At 56.6% G+C, this 26304-nt stretch overlaps 1 protein-coding gene across 2 annotated transcripts in view; it reads right to left on the minus strand.

Moving 5' to 3' along the window:
* The window catches only part of CAMTA1 (calmodulin binding transcription activator 1), a 992433-nt gene that overhangs the window by 70293 nt on the left and 895836 nt on the right, over nt 1-26304 (minus strand). For both annotated transcript variants that reach the window (XM_070768274.1, XM_070768275.1), the window contains 2 exons: nt 19835-19961; nt 12630-12764 (listed from right to left, as the gene is read on the minus strand). In XM_070768274.1, coding sequence (XP_070624375.1) covers nt 12630-12764; nt 19835-19961 — 262 coding nt within the window. The remainder of the gene's footprint in view (nt 1-12629; nt 12765-19834; nt 19962-26304) is intronic.

The following is a 26304-nucleotide window of genomic DNA, read 5'->3' on the forward strand; positions in this document are numbered from 1 at the left end:
TGACCCACTTCTTTCCATGCTACCTTCATGCAGACATGTCACAGACATTCCCTGCCCACATGCTTCTCTGAGCTCTGGATCTTAAGTCCACTGACTTGCTATTGACTTCTCCCTGCAAACTCAGCCCAACTCGTGACAGGTCTTCCTCCAGGGTGAATGACATGGAGGCCCCTTACCTAATCAATCTATAAGTCCTACTGATGCTACCTCCTGAATCTCTCTTGACTGCCCCCTTCTTTCCAGAACCACCAAGTCCAGCATCATCTCAAACCTGGAGGATTCACTGGTATACCCTTGCTTGCTCTGACCCTCCTTCAATCTGTTCTCCATCCAACAGCCAATAGCACTTTTCAAAATGCAAACTTGGCCATGTCTCTGCCCCTCCAACCCTCCATGGCTTTCCTCTTCTTGGGGATAAAGCCATTATTTCTCATCCTGGCTGGTACCTGGGGGTCCCTCTAACCTGTCTGATCTGATCCCCACTCCCTCTCCACCTCCCGAGCCATCACATGCTTCCTACAAAGCTCCTTCCCACCACAGGCTGTCTGTTCCCTGAGTTTTCCCTCCCTCTTCATGGAGTTAGCTTCTGCTCCTCCCTCAGATCTCAGATCAGGGGTGACTTCTTTAAGAAGTCCCCCCACCCACACACATCTCCTCCTAACCCTCCATCACAAATTCCCGATAGACTTGCTTGTGCACAGGCTTGGTGGTCAGTTCTTTTTTCCTCACAGGGACCTCATCTGTTCTTGCCCATCCATTCCGTTGTTCCGATTCCAGACCTGGCCCAGTATCTGGCATCCAGTGCGGGGTTCCAGCACCAGTTAGTGAATAAATGATAACAAAGAAAGAATTGCTAGGGGAAGAATTTACAAATGGTAGTGGGAAAGCCAAATAAAAAGAAGGTGTCCTGAGTTGGGGGGAGGGGGACAAGGGGAGGGGAAGTCAGCCTTCAGAGCAGACAGGCCTTAGAATAGAAATTTTCAATAGCACCAGAGTTCTTTAAAGTGACCACAGGGTGAGAGGCCAGAGGGAAGAGCATGTGTGAAGAAACATGCCCAGAGGGGAGAAACAGTACAGTGATTGGGGAGGTAGAGAGGAGGGGAGAGCCTTCTGCGGGGGAGAGGTGGGAGAGCTGAGGATAAGGCAAGAAAGATAGGCTGAAATCAGCTTAGGAAGGGTCTTGGGGTTAGACTGCACAGTCGGGATTGCCCCTGACCTTCCCAGATGGCCACGCCCCTCCCCACAGGTGCTGCTGGCAGCCCTGCCTCCCTCTCTAACTCATCATGTGGCACTGGGCTACGGTCACCAGTTTTCAGTCTTCCCCTCCCAGGGGACAGCACCTTGCACCTCACCTGGCACACAGCAGGTGCCTGTCAATCTTTTCTGAACACAGCAGTGAGGTGCAGCAGGGATGGGGGTGGTGCTGGAGAAAGTGGCAGCAAGAATGGAGCCCTCCCAATGGGGAGGCTCCAGCCCTAGGGATGTGACGCTAAAGGCCTGCAGTATAAAAATGGCAAAGCAATGGAAAATGGGAGGAGGAAGCCCTGTGGGTTTTAAAGGTGTTCACTTACAAACTTCTTGGCTTGGTAGAGAGGGGACTGTGGGGAAGAAAGAAGCAGGAACAAAGGATGTTTCTAGCTTTGCAGGCCTCTGGCAGATGCAGCACAATTACAGCAGGGAGAAGAGGCCAGAGGAAGACTCCCATTGTGATGAGGTCAAGAGCAGATGGGTAGGTTGAGAGCCATATGTATGCACTGCTATATTTAAAACAGATAACCAACAAGGATCTACTGTACGGCACAGGAACTCTGCTCAATGCTATGTGGCAGTCTGGATGGAGGGGAGTTTGGGGAGAATGGATACATGGATCTGTATGGCTGAGGCCCTTTGCTTTTGTTGTGTACCGGAAACCATCACATTATTAATTGACTGAGTGTGTGCTAAGTTGCTTCAGTCATGTCCAAGTCTGCGACCCTGTGGACTGTAGCCCGCCAGGCTCCTCTGTCCATGGGATTCTCCATGCAAGAATACTAGAGTGGGTTGCCATTTCCTTCTCCAGGGGATCTTCCTGACCCAGGGATTGAACCCAGGTCTCTTATGTCTCCTACATTGGCAGGTGAGTTCTTTACCAACTAGTGCCACCTGGGAAGCCCCATAACCGGCTCTACTCCAATACAAAATAAAGTTGAAAAAATAAAAAATAAAAGGAGGGTTGATCTGAGGAAAAAAAAAAAGAGAGAGAGAGAGCAGATGGATGGGGTCAGACCACCTGTGTATGATTCTTTCTGCATCACCTGCTCACTGCATGTCTCAGTGTCCTCGTCTATACAATGGGGACTTTGTTGTTGTTTTGTTGTTTAGTGGCCAAGTTATGTCCGTCTCTTTGCGACCCAATGGACAGTAGCCCGCCAGGTTCCTCTGTCCGTGGGATTTTCCAGGCAAGAATACTGGAGTGGGTTGCCATTTCCTTCTCCAGGGAAGCTTCATAGGTCGTTGGGAAGTCTGAGTGAGTTAGTACACGTAAACGCTTCATGGATAGGTCCTGGCAGTTGGTGGCACATGGATGTCAGCTACCGTAACCCCTGGCTGGACAGCTCTGTGCCAAGAGGCAGGTTTTCAGAAAGAGACAATCACGTGGCTCAGAGGTCTGTCAGCTCTCCTTCACGTCTCAAAACCCAGGGATGCAGCTTTGGTGCCTCTGATGTGACACAAGACATCAGCAGCGCCACCAAATAGGGTGAGGAACCGTCTCAGACCCAGACAGGAGAAAGGACACTTGGGAGCCCTTTCCACCTGCCGGTGTAAGAACTGGCCCGGGGCCTCAGCCAGTTGGTTTCTCACCTGCCCTGTATTGCAGCTCCTGGAGTCTGTGAGTCTGGCTGTGGGATGTAGAAGGGGAAGTGGGTGGGGGAAGCCGGGCACGCTGATCTAGAGGACGTCTGTCCTGATTCAACAGTGATTTGTGGCCAATCACTGCTCTTCTGAGGGCCCAGATTCCTTCCACAAAGATGAGGAGGTCGGAGGATGTGATAGCTGCTTCTTTCAAGTTCTGTCTCTCGAAGTGTCTCATGTCCACTCTGCCATGGGTTTTTATAAATCTCTTCTGTTATTAAATATGGAACATCTGACACATGCCTGCCTGTCCCTTTTTTTCCCTCAAACAAAGGACTCTGAGTTCACGAGTGGAGCATGTTGGCAATGGAGAAAGCTGGTCTCCAGCCTGTCAGACTATTCTGAAAGTCCTGTTTTCACAGCAGCAGGAGACAAGGTCTGTCACTGGGCTGCTTGGAAGGGATCAGAAACGTGTATTTTTAGGAGTTTTTAAAAGGAGAGGCCTTACGCAGGGTCCCAGCCAGAGGCCATTTTGCCTTTTCAGTCCTGTGAGGAGCTGGAAGGCTCGTGGGGAGTCTGGGGTCTCATCCCACTCAGCTCCTGGACTCCAGGACCTGGCTTCCTCCCAGAGGCCGCACCAGCACCCACTCCACCCCCAGCCCCTTCTCTTTGCTGACGGATGCTGTCCTGGGCCTCCCCATCTCAGGACCATGGTTCCTACTGCTGAGTCAGCAGATAAGCACTTCTAGTCTTTCCCAGGGAGGTTCTTTCTAGGAGCCAGATCCCAGAAAAGGTGAAGGAAGCCTGCAAAACTCTGGCCTGAACTGGCCAATCCCTAGGCCTGCTGGTCTTTCTGGGATCCCAGCTTTGCCAAGAGGTCTTTCTTTGAGTTTAGGCCCCCTGGAGCAGAGCTGACCCATGTCCAAATGATGTGGTTTGATAACAGGAGTCTGTTGTAATGGATTTAGGAGCAAGGGTGTTGCTGCCTGAGCAGGCCTGTGGGGCAGCCATCGGGCCCACCTACAGGATTCCTGCATTCCAGCCACAAGTGGTCGGGGCAGAGAGGCGTCTCCACCGAGTCTGACATCCACACGCCAGTTGGGGGTGAGTCTCATTCTGTTCCTGCCTTGGGATTTGCCTCCATTCCCACACCCCAGTGGAGAGTGACTGGGAGGGAGTCAGTCCCTGGGACTCGAGCAGGTGTGCATGTCTCCCTGAGTCTGGAAGACATCCCAGGGACCACAGACCTGTGTGCTGGTTTGCTGGGCCAACACCAGAGGGCACGACAGGAAAGGCAGGATCCGGGGTCTTTTCTCCTGCAGCATGAGGAGGGGTGGGGGCACAAGGTCTCCTGGGCCAGGTCTTTCCTGTCCTGTCCCAGCCCGGGGAAGTCCAGGGCTCTGAGCTCAGAGACAGTCTCTGGGAGTTTTCAGCCACTTGTCTGGGTTCTGTAAACTCAAGGAGCTCCCTCCTGCCTTGGGGTCTTTCTGTATATGGTTTGCTCGGCCTGGAATGCCCTGCTCTCCTACTCCTGGCGTTGACAGGCTGCCACTTCTCTTTTCTCGAAACACCCTCTTCTCTTGGTCTCCCTGTGGTCATGTCCTCCCTGTTTTCCTCCTGCCTTGCTGGGTGCTTCTTCTCACCCGTTTGCCAGCAGCTTTTCCACTTGACATCCAACTTCCTTGGAGGTCCAGTGGTTAAGAGTCTGCATTTCCAATACAGGGGAATGGGTTGGATCTCTGGTTAGGGAACTAGATCCCAAATGCCTCACAGCAAAAAAAAACAAAAAACAAAAACTGGGGGTGCCCCTGTTTGGCCCTATGCCCTCTCCTGTCCTTTATCCACCCTCCTTCATGGCCAACTGTACCCCAGACCCAGGCTTCCCTTGTGGCTCAGCTGGTAAAGAATCTGCCAGCAATGTGGGAGACCTGGGTTTGATCCCTGGGTTGGGAAGATCCCCTGGAGAAGGGAAAGGCTAGCCACTCCAGTATTCTGGCTGGAGAATTCCATGGACTGTATAGCCCATGGGGTTGCAAAGAGTCGAACACGACTGAGTGACTTTCACTGCCTGCACCCAGACCCATGATTTTAAACTCCGTTGCTCAGCTGATGACATCTCAAGTTTATCTCCATTCTGGATCCTTCCCTGGCCTGAAGACTTTCAAACCTAATGATTTGCCTGGTGACTTTAACAGCCTGTCAAACATAATGTGAACAAAACCCACTCGAGAGTCCCCTCTCTCCCACTTCACTGCTTCTGCAAACTCCTCCAGCTCAGGAAGTGACTTCCTGAGTCCCCAACCCCTGTTGTTTAAGCTCCAAATCTAGGCAACACACATCCTTCTCCTTCTCATCCTCCATGTTCAAATCATCAGCAGGGCCCTTGGCTCTACCCTCAAAACATCTCCAAACTGTGTTTCCTGTGACTTATCATCCAGCCTCCCTGGAGCCACCCTCATCCCTTGCCTGCATAGATGCAGAGCATCTGGGGTGGATTCTCTGCAGGTGGAGTCACAATTCATGCTCCAGACAGCAGCTGGGGGCAGCAGGGATCCTGAAAACAGAACTGAGCGTGTCCCCTCACCTCCTTATAACCCCCCTCCCCCACTGTCCTCAGGATGAAGTCCCAGCTCCCTGCCTTGGTTGATGGCCACCCCTCTCCCAGGCCTGGTCCCTTCTCATTCTGCTGTGCCTCCCCTTAACTCTGTTCACCACCACACCCCCCTCAACACCCCCAACTCACCAGGTGACTTTGTTCCTGTGGTTCCCTCTACCTGGGATGTCCTTCCCAGGATCTCAGCCTAGTTGGCTCCTTCCTGTCGCAGCATCTTCCTGGAGGGGCCACTGCTGGCTCCTAACCTCAAGCTGCCACCCTGGCCGCCCTCTACCAGGTGGCCACCCATTGTAAGTACTCTGACATTTCCTCTGTGTGTGTCTGTTATTTTTCTCCCTCCTTTGAATGTAAACTCCAGGAAAAGAAAGGGCCCCTGGAGTCCAAGCAGTGCCTGGTGATGCAAGAAGGAACGACCTTCATGGAAGGAGGCAAGATGAGAGGCCAGAAGCCTGATTAGGATGTGCAAGAATATTTGGGGCTGAGTCAAGGTGGTGGTGGGCTTCCCAGGTAGCTCAGTGGTAGAGAATCTCCCTGCCAATGCAGGAGATGCGGGTTTGATCCTTGGGTCAGGGAGATCCCCTGGAGAAGGAAATGGCAACCCACTCCAGTATTCTTGCCTGGGAAATCCCATGGACAGAGCCTGGTGGGCTGCAGTCCATGGGGTCGCAAAGAGTCTCGGACATGACTTAGCGACTAAAGAATAGCAAATTAGGTAATAACAGATCCAACTAGTTAAAACAGCTTCACTGGATTGGGTGGGGCCCTAATCCAAAAATGGGTGTCCTTGTAAAAGGAGAAAATAGAGACACAGATACAGAGAAAGAAGATGCCATCTGATGATGGAGGCAGTGATTAGAGTTATGTTGCTACCAGCCAAAGAGCACCAAGGATCACTGGTGGTCACCAGAAGCTAGAAGAGGTAAGAAGGATTCTCCCTTACAGCCTTCAGGGAGTGTGGCCCTGCTGACACCTTGATTTTGAACTTCCAGCCTCTAGAATTCAAGAGACTATGTTTGTGTTTTAAGTCCCCAAGTCTGTGGCCATTTGTTATGGAATCAGTGAGAACCTCATGCAACGGTCAAGGATAAGTTGGTTGATGCTGGCCATCAGGGGTTGAGCTTCCCACCTTCAGGCCTCAGGATGAGCCACCTATGCCCTGCCACCCCCTCCCCCACATGGCTGGGAAGCTGACCCTATGAGAGTGACCACGTCTGCCCGAGCTCCAGGGCTTCACCCGTGGGTTTTACTCTGCTTCCTGCCCAACAGCCAGGACAAGGATGCAGAGCCTGCCTCCCTGGCCTCTGCAGATGCTGGGCTTGCCGGTTCTCTGCAGGGCACCATTCGTCACTGCGGCAGGGAGGCGGCTGAGGCCCAGCCCCAAGGTGACCCATCCCTGCTACACCGAGAGCTCCACACAGATCCATTCAGCCGGGGTAAACCGCAGGAGATCACATCCCCTGGGGGCATCTGAGCACCAGGCCCCTTGGTTTCTGCCTAAGAAGGGCTAAGGACAGACACCCACCCCAGTCTGTAATGGCATGGACCCCACAGAGAACAGAACACTGAGGAGAAGGAGGGAGCGAGGCCCTGGCTGGGCAGCTGCAGCTCAGACCAGAGGTCCTTCTGGCCACTCAGCTTCAAGATCCAAATGTAAGACTGGCTCACATCAGCTTCTTTCTGCCACTGCCATCTTATCTCTTAGGTCTCTGCTGTGCAAAGAAATACCCAGAGACCCAAGAGCTAACCCACGTTGGCACACCCCAGACCCCAGTGTAGGTGAATGCCAGAAGATTCTAGGCAGTGCTTCTTCTTACTTACAGAGCAGACCCCTGTGTCCAAGCCTGCGAAGTTGGTGCAGAGTGCTCCCAGAGGAGAAGGGCATGGACCCTGCCTTGGGCACTAACTCAGCCTGTAATTCAGGCACTCTCCAAAGTCAAGACCATTCACAGATGCTCTATGTCTGATCTGAAAGACTCTCCTGAATTTTGTATTCTACTCCATAAAACAAATCTTTGATTTAGTAAAAACAGTGGCCTTTCAAATTAGTTACAACTAGATTACTTACCCCGTGCTCCTCCCCTGCCCCCATCATCTGGTAGAAGTGATGTGTTTTGTGATAGCTCTGTGGACCGTTCTCCCTGGTTGAGGGTTTGTCACACAATAGGCCCAGAGGAGGGTGGCTGGGAGGTGGGCTGGGGAATCTGCAGGAGGGAGGGAGCCAGGCCAGGAGGAGCCAGCAAGGTAAACACATCAGAGAGCCCTGGGGTGTCCCCATGGGGGCAGGAAGCATCCAGAAGCTTCCTGGGGCCAGTCTCACAGTTGGAATGGCCCCTCCTGTTGCTACTGGGCTGCGCCTCTGACCTCAGGCTCAGTGTGTGGTCTCCCACTCCTGGTGGGTGGAGGCTGCTATTAGAAACCAGCCAGCAGGGGAGAGGCTGGCAGGAGCATGGCCACAGGCCAGGGACAGGCGGCTGGGAGGTGAGGGGAGGTGGACAGAGCTGGGGACCATCCCAGCTACACATCTTCTAATAGCAGTGAAGGTTTGGTCACAGAAGACCAAACAGGGAGACCAAATCCTTCTTTTTCTTCTCTCCACCTCCTTACAGGAGGGCAAGGCTCCCATCTTCCACACTTCTAATCCAGAGCCCGGCTGCCCCAGAGCCTGGCTTACTGGGTACTCTACTCTGGGCCTGGTGACCTGGACCACAAGTTGCCAGGGTGTCCGCCCTGCCCCCGAAGCAGGCCCCTAGGTGATGAAATGAGAGCTACTGCTCACCGCTCTGCCTCAGATGACAAGGTCCTTCCCCTACTGAAGGTCAGCAGGAGGCCTGCCCAGATGGCTGGCCGGCTGAACCCAAGAAAGCTGCATCCATGACTCCCTTCAATCCTCTCACCCCGGGAGGAGGCTCAGCCACCCAGAGACAACTGAAAATAGAGTCTAAGAATAAGCTGCTTAGTGGGGTTTGGAGAGGGGCCCAGGCCAGGGCCTTGGGGAGCATCAGCTGGTTGCAGAGGAGAGAACCAGGCACCCCGAACTTCCACTCACCTCTTCCAGGGACGGGGTTACTTAAAGGTGTCCCAGGGCCCTTGGCCAGATGTGAGCCCCATCCCCTCGGTTCTAAAACTGCAGGATCAAACCACCTGGATTTATGCTTTTTGCAAACACAGGCCCAGCCAAGGCCATCTAAACACACAGCATCTCCTCCCCACACTCAGCAGAGCCCTGGCAGTCTCCACAGGACCCGAGGTGGCCAGGAGTGACAGTTCCCAGAGGCCTTCCAGAAATGGTCTCCAGGGTAAACTGGCTGCTTGACTGCTTCTAGCCTGGAAGAGGCCCCACTGCTCCCCAAAGTCACGGCTGGCCCGCCCCAGACCACCCTGGGATCCTGGTGCAAGCAACCTGTGGAAATTTGCTCTGAATCTGAACGTCTGGGAGAAGAAATGGTGAAACTGGTAGCTCCCTGAGCGCCTTGAGTAAAGGAAGTGACTGTTGCACCTCCTGGGACCCTTGCTGCTCCCTCCCCGCAGGGGAGGCTCTTTCCCCTTCCTTAGCCTGGCTGCAGCCTGCTCAAGCTGGCGATCTCAGCGGAAGAGACACTGCCTCCGGGAAACCTTCCTGAACACCGGGCTGGATGCAGCTCTCCTGATGTTTCCCGTGACACTTCATTCATTCACGCAATCATCCCTAAGACAGATAGGAACTGTGGCCCGCAATCTGCCAGCCTGTGCTAGGCAGGGGGGGGGGGGGGGGGGGGGCAGGCACACAAGGCCTGTGCCCCACCTAGAGCTCACAGTGAGGGGCGGGGGGGGGGGTGGAGGCCCCAAGTCTGGGGGAAGCGATGCAGCGCCCGCAACCCCAGGGGCTGCGCTCCCCAAAGTCGGCTTGGAGCGGGTAGATGCCGGTGGCTGCGGTTCTTCCCGGTTCTCCCCCTCCCCCGTTTCCACGCGCCGTCTCCGCTTGGATGGCTGTGTCCTGCTGAGATTTGGGGGACGCGGAGCCCCTGCGCAGATGACCCCCTGCGGGGACGATCGCCTCCCACCCGCTCTGGCTGCCCAGACAAAGGCTGCGCCCCAGCTGCGGCCGCTGAGCGCGTGGATTCCGTGTCAGCGTCCCCCACCCAGTCTTCAGTTTGGCAAGCCAATCGATATTTTAAACAAATGAAAGCTGAAATTCTCTTCCCAAACAACTCTCCCTTTCTGGGATGGGGGAGGGGCAAAGAGCGCCCCCAGGATCGCGAGCTGGGCAACAGACGCAGGGCGGGGGCTGGGACCAGAAGAAACTCGCGCATCCAGAGGCGGCCGCCGACACGGGAGCGCGCATCCCTGGCCGCGCGTCCCCGCTCTCTCCCCGCAGCGGGCGAGGGCCTAGCGGTGCCGCAGTCCGCGGGGCGGGCGCGGGCGCAGCTTGCCCGCCGCTTCGCGCAGGGCCACTGCATTGCAGCTGCGCCGGGCGTGCAAGAGTGCGTGTGTGCATGCGTGTGTGTGCGACTGTGTGTGTGCACGCAGCCGCGCCCCAGTTTGCCAGGCGCTGCTGTCCCCGCACCCCCTCCCGTTCCGCCGCCGCCCCTCCCTCTCGCCGCAGCGCGCGCGCCCGCACGTCCCCGCGGCTTTAACTGCGAATTTGCTGGGTAACCGTGGGGGCGGGAGGGACTGAGCCGAGGAGCTGCGGAACCCGAGGGGAGGGGAGCCGAGAGGAAGGCTTCAGACAGCCTGGCCGCTGCGGCATCTTCTGCGACACACTTATCCACTGCCGGGTCATAGGGTTGGCCAGAGCCCTGGGGACCCCCACCCTCTGGGCTGTCCCAGTCGTCCTCTCTGCACTGAGAGGATTATGTCCCCGGCGCTGTGGCTGCCCCCCGACCCCCCGCCCTCGGTATTATTTATCAGGCTGGATAAATGCGGGTGGCTAAGTCACTCGTATTCATTGAAGGGGGCGGAGGACTAGAAGGACGTTTTATTCCTCTACCCTGGCAAGGTGGGAGGTCTCATGGTTCCTGTGCTCTGGACCCCTTTCGCCTCCCACTATTGAAAGGATGCCTGGTCAAGCCTAAAAGGAAGGAGATCCACGGGGTCCTTCCAGGCCCCCATCTACTCTCTGTCTGGGGGTGGTCCTGCCTTCTCCCCACCCCACCTCCTGTCATTTCTCCTGTGTATTCTGCCAGGGGCTGGGGGATGTTTATTTCAACCGGAGGCCTAGGGAGGTCAGAGCTCCAAGTCCCTGCAAAGGGGGCTGCTGAGGAGCAGTGTCCAGCTTGGCCAAGGACTCAGGGGGTGTGCTTCTCATGGAGCAGTTAAGGTGGCTTCCCTTCCCCATGGTTCCTGTCATAGCGTCTTCTCCTGCAGGCACCCTCCTGGATAGCTGGATAGCTGGCTCTCTGTCTCCCCTCCCCACGCCGGGAGGCCGGAGGTGGGGGGTGGGGCAGCTGATATTTCCTGTGCTTCCAGGTGAGGCTCTGCTTGGCTGGACTTGGTTCTCGGAAGTGCTCCATCTCCCATGCAGGTCCCACACTGACTGGTCCCAGCATCCTTCAGTCACCCTGGAGAGGTGACCTGGTCACTGAGGGAGAGCCAGGGCTCTGCAGACTTCCCTGTTCCCTTTCCCATTTGTTCTGCAAAACTGAAACCGGATTTCCTGAACGGGAGCCCCTGGTCACCCTGCCCTTCTCTGTTACATCCTGCGGGTCATCCGGCTGGCTGCAGCCTTGGCCAGGGTGGCTGCCAAGGCCAGCCTGGTGCTCCCAGGCAGCCACTGCCAGGCGCAGATGCCTGCTGACCCAAAGCCACCTCCCGGAACAGCTCAGAGGGTTCAGTGGCCGGGATGGCTGCCAGGCACCCTGTCCCTTCTGGGGCCAGGGCTGCGATGAGGCTGAGGTTTACACCCTGGGTGGCTCAGGAAGGCTGCCAAGGCATGTACCCGTGCCCAGAGATCCTCCAGCGGCCAGCAGCAAAGGGAGGTCTGAGAGGGGAGAAGGCAAAGGGCTGCTGTGGATAGGAAAGGGGAGCTTAAGGAACTGACCCTACAGAGGGCCCTGGGTGAGCTTAGCCGAGACCTAACACCTTGGGTTGGCATGGTCTCCAGCAAGGGATCCCACAGACAGGCATCTCTGCAGCTGCCCTGATACAAATGGCAGGTTCAGTCATCCTTTCCATTCTGTCTCTGTCCAGAGCAGACCATCAACTCAGCCCTCCAGCCAATTTCGGAGCTTCCCTTGGGCATGTCCATGCATGGAAGGGCAGTCTCTGACCTTAGCACCCTCCTCCCCAACACCCCGCCACCCCTGTTGAGCAGGGCAGCTGCTCTTAGAGAAGCAGCCTCAGCCATCACATCCAGCCTCCTCCCTTGGAGCCACTGGGGGCTCCCTGGCCCTCCACCCTCAGTCCTGATGGTGATCCTGGGCTTGTGTCAGATGCTCTACAGGACAGTGCATGCTCAGTTGCTCAGTCGTGTCAAACTCTTTTCCAGCCCCATGGACTGTAGCCTGCCAGGCTCCTCTGTCCATGGAATTTTTCAGGCAAGAATACTGGAATGAGTTGCTCTTTCCTACTCCAGAATATCTTCCAGACCCAGGGATTGAACCTGTGTCTCCTGCGTTGGCAGGCGGGTTCTTTACCACTGTGCCACCTGGGAAGCCCGTATAGGGCAGAAGCCGAAGTAAAAATAGCTTAGAGGCAGGAGTGATGGGTGGGGAAGAGTTTCCATAAGAAGGTTTGGCTTATGGTCTCTAAAAGGCAGAAGCACTGGACACACAGCCCCGAAGTCCAGCCTTGGAATCAGAAAGAAGCCCATCGCGGGCTGCCTTCCCCCGGCCTCGCCTCTGAGAGGCTCAGGGCTTGGCGCTGGCCTCCAGGAGCCCCTGTGCTTCCAGGAACTGCCCTGGGTGGGTGGCGATGGGGTGGTAGAGGATGCTTCGACCTGGCTGCTCCGGGGCTGTTGAGAGAGGCTTAGCAACTTGGGGGTTTGTCTGGCTGCCAGATCCCCTGGCAGGCCCTGGGCCCAAGCTCACAGACTCACTGTGTTCCAGGGAAAGGCCGAGATTAAGGTGAGTCTCACCAGGTGAGACTTGGGCCCCGAGCAGAAGTCAGGACACCTGGGTGCTTCCTCCTTTCTCACACCTTGTGCACAGGGTTCCCGGGTGTCCCTCTGCCTTGGGCCTTGGTAAGGTGACCCGAACGCCCTTCTTACCGTCCAGTGACAGCCAGTCGTGCTGGGAGGACGGGAGTGTGGGCAGGGCCCGAGCTTTGTACTCAAACACCACCGAGTTGGAGATGATCTGGTTGTTGAAGGCAACTTGTAGGGTCACAAGACCAGTGTCGTGGGCTGAAAGCAAAAGAAAGACCAGTCAGGGTGGGGGTTGGGGGGGTGTGGACCTCCCCCCACCCACCTTGTGTACCACCCCAGGGACTGGAGGAGCCTCTTCCATCTGCTCCTCATGGATTAGCCCTGCCTGGGCCTACTCATTCCTCGAGGCCAAAATGCAGTGCTGCTTCTACTAGAAGGCTTCTCTGGGGGCTGGACTCAGCCATTGCCCCTTGATCACTCTAGTTTGTTACTGCCTGTTTGCTCCCCTGCCCTGTCGGGAGGACAGGGACTGGGAGCTCTGTATAGATTTGTTGAATGAATGAGTGAATGGTCCTCCACTCCACCGCATGCCTGATTGAGTCCTCCCCCTCCAGTCCATCCTGGGGGGAGAGGTTGGGTTCATGTCCAGCATTTCCTTTGTGCTTATTTCTGTTTCGTCCTTTCCTGCAAGCAAGTCCTGACTCACTTAGCATGGCCTGCGTTGTATTTTCAGAAGTTCTGCCTCCCTGATGGAGGCAAGGGCTTCGTCTGTGCCTGTTACTCTGAGTCCAGTGGGGGCTGGGCTGGGGCCTGGCAGGAAGCTTGTACCTCCCTCTCAATGCCTGGACAGCAAACTTTGGAAAGACAGGCCATTATGGGCCTCAGCAGCTGTTCTGACTCCAGCACAGGGCCCAATGAAAACTTCTGGTTGAGTAACCCATGGGATGTTCTCACTGTCTCCCGGCCTTGGGCAGAGACCTGCTTTGTTTCTGGGGAAGAGGCTGCTGCTGAAGTCTTGGGGACCGGGTCGGGGGCTGTGCGGGCTGCTCCGGCCCACCAGGCCTCATCCCCCGACCCCAACTGGGAGACAGCAGGGTTCTGTGCTCTCTGCCCTGCTTGTCTGGAACCAGCGATCGGGGCCTCCCCAGGACAGGTTTCCAGGGAGGACGCACCCAGGGATCATGTTACTGTTTGGGCTCTTGGTTTTCCGAAGCTTAGCCTGGAGGAAGCTATCCAAGTCAGCTGCTCCTGGGGGCAGAGGAAGGCTCTGGCTTCTCTAGGAGGACGGGTGGTGTAGGCTCACTTCCCGTGGGAAAACCAACTCATCCACTTGTGACGTCTCTCCATCTCAGGTGGAGGTGTTACATCATTGTTCCCAGAGTGGGTCTTCAGGAAGTCATTGCCCCAGGATGACCTGCAGGCTTATTGTCCCCCTGTGCTTTCTGCCCTGGTGTGGCTCCTCAGATCCAGGTCACAAGCTGGCTCTGTGGTGGGTGGGTGGGTGGGGAGGCGGTGTCCTGCAGGACCTCCTGCTGTGCCTCTCTGGGCAGGGAGCCCCAGCCAAGTCCAGGCTCCAACTACATCCCCGGGGAAGACCTCCGAGCTTGTGGTCACTCGCCTTCCCTGGTGATTTGCCTGGCTCACCAACAGGAGGGCAGGGCATCAGCGTGCGTCCATCTGAGCCCGCTCAGCTCTGCTCGTCTGAAAACACCTTGCTGGCCCTGGGGAGTTCAAGGATTCCCTGCACCAGATGTTCCAGCCGGAAGGTCCTCCCCCGCCGCTGCTCATCTTCCACCATCTCCTGGCACATGCACAGCCTGCAGTGATGCTGGAATGGTGGCAGATCCAAAGGTGCCCCGTCTGTCCCCAGAGAGATGCAACAGAGAGCACCTGTCACCGTCTCCTGGGTCTCAGCCCAGCGGTCCCACACACACAGGCCCATCACTCAGGGTATTTCCTGGAGTCTCTTTCCTTCCCCTGCATTCAGTCCATTAGTGAGTCCTGGGTCCATTGACTTCTCTCCATCTCAACAGCCACCATGCCAGCCCAGGCTGCCATCACTTCTTCCTTCCCAGATGCCTGGACTCCTGCATTAGCCTCCTGCTGAGGGCAACCTCAGAACACCCGAGACCTACCTGTCCCTGCTGGGATGGTGTCGGGGGGCCACACTTGGGAGCCCCCACAGGACACAGGTGGGAGTGTGTTCCCCGGGAGAGCCTTCCTCCTTAAGTTGGGAAGGATTACCCCTCTGCTGCTTCCTGTGGTTTCTCTGCTTCTTTCTATGCTCCTACAATCCATTCTTCCACACACCCAGAATAATCTTTAATTTTTAAAAAAAGGTTTTTTGTTCTCTGTTTGGCGGTGGTGGGTCTCAGTTGTGGCACGTGGGTCTGCGTTGTGTCATGGGGGATCTTTTGTTGCAGCGTGTGGACTCTCTGATTGTGGCTCACAGGCTCAGTAGTTGCGGCACGCAGGCTTAGTTGCCCTACGGCATGTGGGATCTTAGTTCCCCGACCAGGGCTTGAACCCACGTCCCCTGGATTTCAAGGTGGATTCTTAACCATTAGACTTCCAAGGAAGTCCCCACCCAGAATCATCTTTCAAAGACATAATTTTGGTCAGGCTGCTGCTGCTACTGCTGCTAAGTCACTTCAGTCGTGTCCGACTCTGTGTGACCCCATAGACAGCAGCCCACCAGGCTCCCCCGTCCCTGGGATTCTCCAGGCAAGAACACTGGAGTGGGTGGCCATTTCCTTCTCCAATGCATGAAAGTGAAAAGTGAAAGTGAAGTCGCTCAGTCGTGTCCGACTCTTTGCGACCCCAGGGACTGCAGCCCACCAGGCTCCTCCGTCCATGGGATTTTCCAGGCAAGAGGACTAGAGTGGGGTGCCATTGCCTTCTCCCCACTTAAAACAAGTGGCTTCCATTGCAGATAAAACCAAATCAGACTCCTTCTTATGACTCAGAAGGTGGGACATGATCTGGACCCTGCCATCTTCTCCACCCTAGCTGTCTCCCACCTTTGTATTTCTCCAACTTACCCAACCTGTTCCTGCCTCAGGGCCTTTGCACCTCCTTTGCCCACAGTCCGGAGGCTTTTCTCCTACTCTTCCCAGGTCTGGGAGCATCTCATCATTCAGGTTCCAGCCTAATGCCCCAGCCTATGGGAGGCCTTCCCTCATCAGTCTGTCCAAAGGAACCTCCCTTACTGCATTACCATCTTCTAGTGTCCTGGTATCATTTTCTCCAGTTACCCTGGTTATGTCTTTGTTTCCTTTTTTTTTTTTGTCTTCTACAATAGAACGTAAGTTCCAGGAGAGATGGAAGCTGGTCTGTTCTGATCTCTTTATGTCCAGGGTCATGGTCAGTGCCTGGACTGTTATAGTCTCTCAATACGTGTATGTTGAATGAATTGCTTAGAAAACACAGTGCACTCGCTCATCTTTTTTTTTTTTTTTCCAAATGATGGGAGGAGAGAGGATATGCAGGGGGAACATGGTTTTTTGTTTCGTTTTGTTTTTTGGCTGTGCTGGGTCTTCATTACTGCGTGGGCTTTTTCTAGTTGCCGTGAGAGGGGGCTGCTCTTCCTTGTGATGGGTGGGCTTCTCATTGTGGCAACTTCTCTTATTGCAGACCACGGGCTCTAAGAGTTTCAGTTGTTCCAGCACTCAAGCTTCAGTAGTTGTGGCTCCCAGGCCCAAGAGCACAGGCTCAGTAGTTGTGGTGCGTGGGCTTATTTGCTCCTTGGCATGTGGAATCTTCCAGGATCAGGGATTGAACCAAGTCTCCTGCATTGGCAGGCAGATTCTTTACCACTGAGGGAAGCCCTGCTCATCTCATTTTGAACTTCATTTTGCCTTTGGTGCCTCCAAGGACACCAGGAGAGAGTGCCAAAGAATTGATGCCTTAGAACTGTGGTGTTGGAGAAGACTCTTGAGAGTCCCTTGGACAGCAAGGAGATCAAACTAGTCAATCCTAAAGAAGATCAGTCCTGAATATTCATTGGAAGGACAGATGTTGAAACTGAAGTTCCAATACTTTGGCCACCTGATGGGAAGAACTGACTCACTGGAAAAGACCCTGATGCTGGGAAAGATTGAAGGCGGGAGGAGAAGGGGACGACAGAGGACGAGATGGTTGGATGGCATCATGGACGTGAGTTTGGGCAGGTTCCAGAAGTTGGTGATGGACAGGGAAGCCTGGTGTGCTGCAGTCCATGGGGTCGCAAGGATTTGGACACGACTGAGCGACTGGACTGAAGTGACTGACTCCAAGGACCCCAGCATGGGGCTGTCTGAAAGTCCCAAAACAAGTCTTCTTGTTGCTGGCAGCGGGGGTTGGCTGGGAGGGGAGTGTCCTTCGTCTTCTCCTGAGCCTGGGCTGCCCCTTCCTAAGTCTCAAGCCCTCTTTCATTGCTGCTTCACTTCGGCTCAGTGGCCTGACTTGGTTGTCTCCCTCCTGACCTTGGAACGTTCCTGGAATCTCACAGGAGGGAGTTTCCGTGCCTGTGTCTTCTGCAGCCAGTGATGGAAGGGGAGCAAGAACCGTATTCTTGGTCAGGGTCAAGTCCCTCCATCCGTGCTGCCTGGGCACGTGCAGCAGGCCTTTGGGCGGGGGCAATTTGCACCCCCTGTGCCCCCTTCTCCCACACTACTTCCTCAGGTGGCCTGGCTTGTGCTCACAAGCCTCTGAGGCCTTCTTGTCAGCAAGGCCAGTTTGGTTCTCCTTTCAAGTATCCTTCATTTAAGATCAGCTCCAATTTCCCTGAGCCTCTGGGAGACCCAGGGCAGAGGTCCTCAAGCAATCAGCATCATCCCCCAAGCCAGGGTGTGGCTTGTTTGCGTGACCGACTCCTTCCTGACTGAGAGTTCCGTGGGGTCAAGGTCAGGGTTAGGGGTCTTAGCCTCTATTCCAGGTGCATACCAGTTCCTGGCAAACTGCTTGATGAATGAATGAGTGCAAAAGCCAGGGCTGTTTTACAGAGTGACATGTTTCCATTTGGGCCTCAAAAGAGGATGTCCAAATGGGACCCCCCTCTTTGTGGTTAGGGGTAGAACAGGGCGGGTCCCCTGGGTCTCAAGACTGTCTGAGCCTCCCTGGGCCCAAGATGCAGGATGCTAGGGGAGCCTGAGCCACTGGGAGACATAGTGGCCTAGGCAGACTCTCCTGCAAGCTGGCTGCTCTGAGGACCCAGAGATGCTCTGGGTCCAGGAGAATTGCCTGTGAGACCTAAACAGCAATGGACCCCTCTCCCCAGTCCCCTACCCGCTGCCGAGGACAGAAAGAGCAAGGCCTCACTCATGAGAAGCTTCATGAATTGAGCCAGTGAGCCTGAAGCTTCCTGGACCTGCCCTCCTCTCAGTCCCTCTGCCATCTGGCTGGTGGTTTTTAGAGATGCAGAAGAGGGGGCTCAAGAGGTCAACCCCTGGGCTCAAGCCAGCAGATGGTAACTGGCTGATCTGGGATGCGTGATGTGACTGCTCCAGCGCCCCGGGGTTTGCCAGGTCCTGGCCTGGGACACCATCCAGAGGGCACACAAAGGCCGGTCTTTTTTTTTTTTTTCCGGAGGGGTCAGATAACTCAGGACAGACAAGGTCTAGGTCCTCAGCCAGGCAAGAACCAGGTACAGGAAGTGGCATCTATTTATAGGTCAGGCCAGTGCCGTTCCAGCAGCAGGTGATAAGTGGGTAGGTCAATAACACGCTGCCCCCTCCCCCTCTCTAGCCAGCAGAGGTTGGGGGCTGCATTAGCGACAAGCAGCCCTGAGCTTTGATAGGCTGGCCCAGCCTGGCTGACGTCCAGATGGCTGTGCTCCAGCCCCAGGAGGGCTGCTGGGAGCCTGGGAGCAGCAGGACCGAGTGGGAGCCAGCCAGGCCGCCCGTGGGGGAAGGGCCAGCAGGGGAGGCCGCCAGGGGCAGCAGCCCTGGCTCCCTGGGTGTTTGTGGTGAAGAGGTTGCTGTATTCAAGTGGAAGCTGAGCCGGTGAGCCCAGCCCTGCAGCAGGGCGTTCTGCTCTGATGGGCTTTGTGGGGAGATGGAGAGAGAAGAATGTTCCTGTCAGCTCGGGAGCCCCAGGTTGGGGGTATGGTGGGGGCGAGGCAGACGTCTAGGGTGGCCAGAGGTTCAAGCTGGACCACCCCAGGTGAACCAGGCCCCTGGCACAGACCAGTTCTACTCCTGACTTGGGGACCCCCGCCCCCACTTCTCTTCCCCCCAACCCCTAGCTCCACAGGGAGCTGTCTCTTTCTCTCTCTCTCTCCCCTTTTGTAGTCACCTTGGCTTCAGATGACATGGAGTGGGACTCTTCACCCTCACCACCCACCTCCTCCTCTGCCTCTCTGTCCAGCATCTGGGCCAGATGGACAGGTCATCCCTGGGACTAATGGTATCTGGGAAGCGTAGGTCGAGAGGTCACACCAGCACCAGCCCAGGGAACAGAAAACCGTGAGCAGATTCGAGTAGATATCCACCCCCTTTCTGTGACATGCCAGGCACTTTTCGAGCCCCAGGGGGCACATGGTGACCAAAAAAGACACAGACTGTGTCCTCCTGGACCCACAGGCCAGTGGGGAGGTAGTGATGACCAGAGGTCAAGGGCAGGTTGACCAGACAGGGACACCAAGCTACGTGGACGATGATGAGCCCCGCCAGAGCGAGAGGGAGAAGGCCAGAGGCATGGGAAGAGCACACGGGGGGCGGGGCACCGTCCCCCAAAATGGAAGGAAACCTCGTGCCTGCACCTTCTGGCCACGGGGTGGCTGGAATCACCGATGTATAAAAGGAGTTTGTGCGGATTAGTCTCAGTTTGACGCCCCCTCCCCGGTGGCCTGCTGGGTCTTCTCCCTCTCTCTCTGACCTGCTCTGTGTCCCAGGGGACTGGCCCTGTGGCCTGCATGGCCTGGGCTCTCTTGTTCTTGTGACTTCTGCTTGGCTTGGGCCATGGGAGAGAGCTGCTCTGTGGCCCCACACCAGATGTAGCTCCTGTCTGGACTCCTCCACCCACCATGCTCTCACCAGCTCCCATCACCCTTCAGGTGGAGACTGGTTAGAGCTTCCTGCTATGGCCAGTCCTGGGTGTGCCCACCTGGCTTGCAGGTTGACTAAATAGTCCTCCGTCAAGTTCTCTTCAAAACCCAGCCCACCTCACCTGTGCCCCCGTCTCACTGACGTTCTAATAGCTGATCTAGGACTCACTTCTTCACAGCGCAGGAAACTGAGGTCCAGAGAAATGACACAACGTGCCCCAGGTCACCCTCCTCGCCCGCTGACCCAGAGCCCAGCGCTCCAGGGCCCCTGTGGCCTCTGCGGACAGGCGGCCTTCTCTCTTACCTGGGCAGTAGCAGCGCAGCACGCCGGGCTGAATCAAGGACGCAGGCACCGAGATCTGGTCAAACAGGCAGCTGTAATTATTGCTGGCTTCTTGCCAAGGGCCTGTGATGAGAACCTTCACTCCTCCCTGGAGGGAACAGAGGCCGGCAGGGGGCGGGGGTCAGCCACCGGGGGACAGGGGCCTCCGTGGTTGCACGGCTCAGATGGCGGGCCACACCCCCAGCCCACGTGCTTGTGGAACATGCAGGCTCCCCATTCCCATAAGCCCTACTTTATTTGTTTCTAAACTTTTGTTTTGTGTTGGGGTCTAGCCGATTAACAATGCTGTGATAGTTTCAGGCGCACAGCAAAGGGACTCAGCCATACACATACATGGACCCCTTCTCCCCCAAACTCCCCTCCCATCAGGCTGCCACTTGACACTAAGCAGAGTTCCCAGTGCTACATAATAAGACCTTGTTATCCATTTTAAATGATACAGATGAACTTATTTACAAAACAGAAACAGACTCACAGACTTAGAGATCTAACCTATGGTTGCCAGGGGGCGTGAATGGGGGGAAGGGCGAGTTAGGGGGTTTGGAATCCACATAAAGCCCACATTTGAGAACCACTGTCTCAGGACTGTGGCAGGGAGAAAGGCCCCAGTTCTCCTCCCCCTGGTGTGCAGGGGCCCCAAGACGCCCTTTGCCTTTCACAGCTGGCATCCCGCAGGGGATGGCAGTTCTGACCCCTGACCCCCTCCCGGAAGTGGAACTTCCAGCTCTAGCCAGAAGGGAGCACGGTCTGTTAAACCGTTCTCCTCAGGATGCACCTGAGAAACTGGCTGGGGGCTCCTGTGGAAGGCAGTGGAGGGGAGGGAGGGGCGTTCTCTTTCATCCACTTGTGGACAGACTGTGGGAACTCTGAGCTGTGGAAACAGGCCTGGGCATCTCAGTGGCCCCCCAGGGAGTGGACATGGTGGTGGCGAGGATGAGGGGAGACCCAGGAGGCCCAGGGTGTGGGGAGAGCCAGGGAGGCGGATGCAGATGGCGATGGGAAAGATATTGGAAGGAGCGCTCCGAATGGGAGGGGCTCAGAGGTCGCTCTGGGCTGGACGGCAGGCTTCCTGCTGGGGGCTGGGGACTGGGTGAGACTGTGCATGGCCTCCTGACTATGGGTTGAGCCACGGAGGGCACCCCTCTGTGCCGCCTGCACAGCCTGCAGCCCCCTGACTGTGTGTGCACATCGTACACGCAGCCCTGATGTGCTTGCAGCCTGGCTGAGCGGCAGCTGCTCTCACAGGGCGGGGGTGGGGCAGGGGGAGGGAGGAAGGGGGATGGCGGAGGGTGGCTCAGATGACCTTGCTCAGCTCCAGAGGAGAGGGCCCCAGAGGCGCCCAGGCGCAGGAGGGTGCAGGAAAGGGATCAGCACTCCCTGACCGCCTGCTGGAACCAGCCAGGGCAGCCACTCAGGGTGGTCTGATGTCTCGGTGCCCTGGGCAGTCCTGTTTTATTGTTTGAGCTTAGTGATTAATAGCACACTGTCCTGCCTGATGTGGGCAACACGGTGTAGGTGCCCCACTCAGGGCTCAGATTGCGGTCACTGAGTCGGGGAGGCTTGCCCTGGGGTTGCAGAGGGTGAGGTGGCTGGCCTCTAGGGCTCCCCCGGCTCTCCTAGGGTAGGCGAACCCAGGCTCCAGCCGTCTTGCCCAGCAGGGGGCCAAGAGCTGCCCAGGACGGGGTGGAGGGCACCACCTAGTGTCCAGGCAGGAGAAGTCAGGAGGCACCCCTGCTGGAGACCTGGGTGCTGGAGGGCCGGTGAGGAGCGCCTCACTTCTCCAGGCCAGAGAGGCGGGTGAGGAGCCCCTCACTTCTCCAGGCCAGAGAGGCCAGACCCCAGCTCTCCTGCTGCTCCGAATGCCAGCGAGACACTCTCTCCTGCTGCTCCGAATGCCAGCGAGACACTCTCTCCTGCTCACAGACCCATTCTTGGGTGACCTGTCCTTGGTACTGGCCCATCCATGCTCCCAGCCTCAACACGGCACTTGCTTTGGAGGCTCCCCACAAGGTTTCTGGAAGCAGACCTGGTTCAGGACTGGCCTCGGGCGTCCATAGTGAGAGGCTTAGAGGTGGGTCCCCCATGGGCCAGCACAGAAAGGAGATTCCCCCCTGGAAGTGGCTCTCCCAGACTGGAAGGGGCTCTCCGAGACTGGAAGGCATTTTCCGTGTGATCTTAGATGGGCCTTCCTTCCTCTACCTGGAATGGCTAGGAAAATCAGCTTCCTGCTAGACAACCAAAGTTTAGAGGGCAGTAGAGAGACCTCCAGAGAAGGCAATGGAACCCCACTCCAGTACTCTTGCCTGGAAAATCCCATGGACGGAGGAGCCTGGTAGGCTGCAGTCCATGGGGTCGCTAAGGGTTGGACTCGACTGAGCGACTTCACTTTCACTTTTCACTTTCATGTATTGGAGAAGGAAATGGCAACCCACTCCAGTGTTCTTGCCTGGGGAATCCCAGGGACGGGGGAGCCTGGTGGGCTGCCGTTTATGGGGTCGCACAGAGTCGGACATGACTGAAGTGACTTAGCAGTAGCAGCAGCAGAGAGACCTCAGGACCAAGAGCCCAAAGCAGGAGGCCTGCCCCTGCCCTCCAGTAGCTGTGTGTCCTCAGGCAAGTGGCCCACCCTCTCTGGGTGGCATTTGAACTCTAGGCACGCTCTGGCCTTAACTGTCTTTGGTTCTGACATATAGCCCCAAGGAGAGGTTTGGAGTTCTGTCAGTGGGGCAGGGCTGGGGCCACATCCATGGGTCCCTGGGGCTGGGAGTGGGTGCCTGCCTGGGAGTTGTGCCACATGACTCGGGAGAACCTAACTTTGGGGTGCCTGGGAGCACCTGAGACCAGGTCGGGGTACAGTGGTCCCTGGATCCTGGGTAGTGGAAGTGCAGTGGCTTCAAGAGGCCACAGACAGTTACTCTGTGAGAAAAAAGAAAAAAAAAAACAAAACACAACAATAACCCCAATCAATAGCTGCTAGCATGAAGCCAGGGCTGCTGTGAGGAACAAAGGACTGCAGAGATTACTGGAGAACATCAGGCCCTTCTCCATGGAAACTGCCACGGGAGGGGCTCAGCATCCATCCCGTTCAGGAGGGGGTTTCCATGGCAACATCGCCTGGCTGGGCTGAATCACTGTGACGCGGGCACCTGATGGCTCTAATTGCAGACTCCTGTGCCTGGTGCGGCAGGAGCGTCAGTGGAGGGAGATGACGCAGAAGGGCTTGGGGGAGGAGAGGCGGCAACACATGCTACCTGCAGTCTCTGTGCCCCTGGAGCCCTGAGATAAAGGCTCTGGATTTCTGATGCACCTAGGGAGGGTCCTGGAGCCTGGGGGAATGTGTGTGTGTGTGTGTGTGTGTTAGGTGAACAGGTGGACACGGCAGAGGGGAAACGGGAGCAACCTGTGTGGAGGCGGAGGGACACTCCAAGAAGAGAGAGCAAGATAGCCCTAGCCTTAGCATCCCTGTGAAGTAGATGCCTATGCACACTCAAATTTTAGAGCCGGGTGAGGGCACTGAGCCACTGACCTCATATTTACAGGTGGGGAAGCATCCCCAGGCCTAGGTCTTGCTGCAGAGCCCTCCACAAGCTTGGCAGAGCCTGACTAGAATGGGGCTCCTGACACAGGTGGAAGCGGGCTTCTTCCTGGTGGAGAAGGGGTGAGGGCGAGGGGAACCCTGCTAGCTGATGGGGGGTGCTCTGATGGGAGGGGGGGAAGGGGCACGGGGGGAAGATGCTGTCTCCTGCAGGAGAACCCAGAAGGGGCAGTCCCTGTTGCTGGACCCGGCAGAGGGAGGAAGTGGCTGCAGATCCACTGGGGCCTCTGCAAAAGGCCTCCCCAAGCCACCACATCGGGCTCCAAAGGGACTGGCTGGGTGGCATCTGCCCATTTCCCAAATCAAATTGAGTCTGAGCTGCTTTTGTTTCTGGGTAGCTGGAAGCAGCGAGAGCTTCTGCAAAAGCAGGCTGGCTGCTGCCTCCCGGAGGGGCTTCCCTGGTGGCTCAGACAGTAAAGAATCTGCCTGCAATGCAGGAGACCAGGCACCTGGGCCGTCATTCCTTTCCTGTTCCCGTGCCGCCCTCTCGTGGCAAGCTGCTGAACTGACCTTCTCCGAGATAAACAGTTCAGGGATCCGCAGGTCAGCCATTGGATGGATACTGGAAGGAGAGGGCCAGGCTAGCCAAGGGCCCCTGACCAGTGCCCATGGGTTCCAGGGCCTTGGGGTGTGTAGTCAGCTCACAGGCCAACCGCAGGGGTAAAAACCTTCGCTTCCTTGGGCTCCATGGAGACTCAGCATCCTGAGGACCAGATCCCAAGGCTGTGGACTTGGGCCTTGAGGCCACCCTGCTCAGCAGGACACTGAGGCCCGGAAGGCAGGCTTCAGAGTCAGGCCCAGGAGGCAGCACCCCAACTGCCAGCTCTGACCTCCCCACGCCCCAGTCCCAGGGCTCCCTCTTGGCTTCTCTGAATTGCAGTCTTAAGCCCTGTGGCGGGGGGAGGGGGACAGCTGCTGGGCTGAGCTGACCTATCTCTCCAGAGGGACAGGGTCACACTGAGCCACACCAAGGGAAAACTGAGTCAGAATCTTGCAGAGTCTTAGAGCGACCGCGGGGACTGGGGGCTCCCATGGGTGAGGGTGCCCATGGATGTGGATGGAAGAGGCAGGTGCTGCTGCAGCTGTTCACTGAGTCCTGACAACACCCCAGTAAGGAAGACAGGAAAGCAAGTCACCACCGGCCAGCCAGCAGGGGACAGGATTTGAATTTGGACTGTGCGCTCCCAGCCCCATGCTCCTCACCACATAGGGGAGCCACCTCTGGACACCTGAGCTTTGACGTGCCTGTTGCCTGTGGACCCAGAGCTGCTCTGATACGTGCTGAATCTCTGGGAAGCTCCTGTTCAAGGTGGGGTCACTACCTGGGCTGATGTGGCATCTGAGAGCCGGGACATTCGTGCACAGTGGACACCCTCTGCCACGACCACGGCCACGGCAGGAGGACACGGAGAGGAGCCTGGGCCATGAGCTGCGAGGGCCACAGAGTAATAACCAGTAACATAATAATAAACTACTGATTACTTGCTACGGGCCAAAGACTTTACCAAGCCCTTCTGGCACCTTGCCTCACCCCGAGGCAGGCACTGTTACCACCTCCACCTGATAGGTGAGGAAGCCGCGTCACAGGGAGGGAGGGTCACAGCAGAGCCAGGACTGACACCCAGAAGTGGACCCCTGAGATGTGTCCTCCACTCTGGGCATCACTGGCCCCTTCACCAGGGCCCGGGGGAGCCTCAGAAGCAGAGATGGTCTCTCAGGAGAGTTTCATTTTTCAGGGAACCCCGTTAGCTCTGTCCCAGTGCAAGCATCATCACGGGAGCCCCTAACAGCGCCTGGGTCTGTTTAGCCAGCATCCCTGCCCTGCCTGTGCTGGAAGATGTTTTTTTGGGGTGTGCATCACTGCCTTTTGGTGACCCCGTGAGCTTCAGGGTCTTTTAGGAGCACCATTCCTTCAGTGTCCTGGTAGCAGCCCCTACCCCGGCAGCTAGGCAACGTGTCAGTGGAGCCAAGGGAGCTGTGGGCAGCCGCCTGCAGCCTGGGGAGAAAATGCCAATCTGGGCCCCAAGGTGCTGGGGCCCAAGCAACTGGCAGGTGGCCTGGGAGGGGGCATGGGCATGGCCTAGTGGGCAGCAGGGGGTTAGGGAAGGCTCGGGCCATCTGTCCCTTTCCTATGCCATTCTACTTCACAGGAAAAGCAAAGGTTCTTTCCTTCATCACCTGCACCAGCCTGGAAGACCTGGGTTTCCTGTGGTCCTGGGCTTTGGAGCAGTGATTCTCAACATCAGATCTCAGCCCCCAGAAACTGAGGACAGCTCCAAGGAGGGGGCTGAGGCCAACGGCGGGAAAGCCTGGGTCATGTAACATGCCTTTGATCTTGTTGAGGCTGGATATACCCCCAAATCTCACAGATGACTCTTCAGAAACTCTATCCTCCCTCTCAATTTGGTGGGAATTTGTTTTGTGAAACAAATCAAAAGCAATGGATACAGATGGTCTATGGTGGTGACGGTGGATTTTCAAATGGTTTTCCAGCAGCCCTAGGATGCTTTTTCAAAAAAAAAGACAAAGCAAAACAAAGCAAAACATGGATGGAATCTTAACACATCAGCCAGGTGACAGTGGTGACAGCAAACACTGAGCCTGGCCCAGCTAGGGCGGCCACCCGGCCTCCGAGGAGACCCCTGCTCCCGTGAGGACCGGGAACGCTCCTTGAGAGAGGCGGGGTATTTCTAGTGCCATGGGGACAGAGGGAGGGGACTTGGTCTGCACTGCCCAAAACTTCAAGGGGAGGGCAGCCACATGCAGACGAGCATCTCTTGCTGCATGCTGGCAGGTGGGCAGGTGGTGAGGCAGGTGGGACAGCTGAGGCAGGTGG

Source organism: Bos indicus, chromosome 16 (assembly GCF_029378745.1).
Source record: "Bos indicus isolate NIAB-ARS_2022 breed Sahiwal x Tharparkar chromosome 16, NIAB-ARS_B.indTharparkar_mat_pri_1.0, whole genome shotgun sequence".
Taxonomy (NCBI): domain Eukaryota; kingdom Metazoa; phylum Chordata; class Mammalia; order Artiodactyla; family Bovidae; genus Bos; species Bos indicus.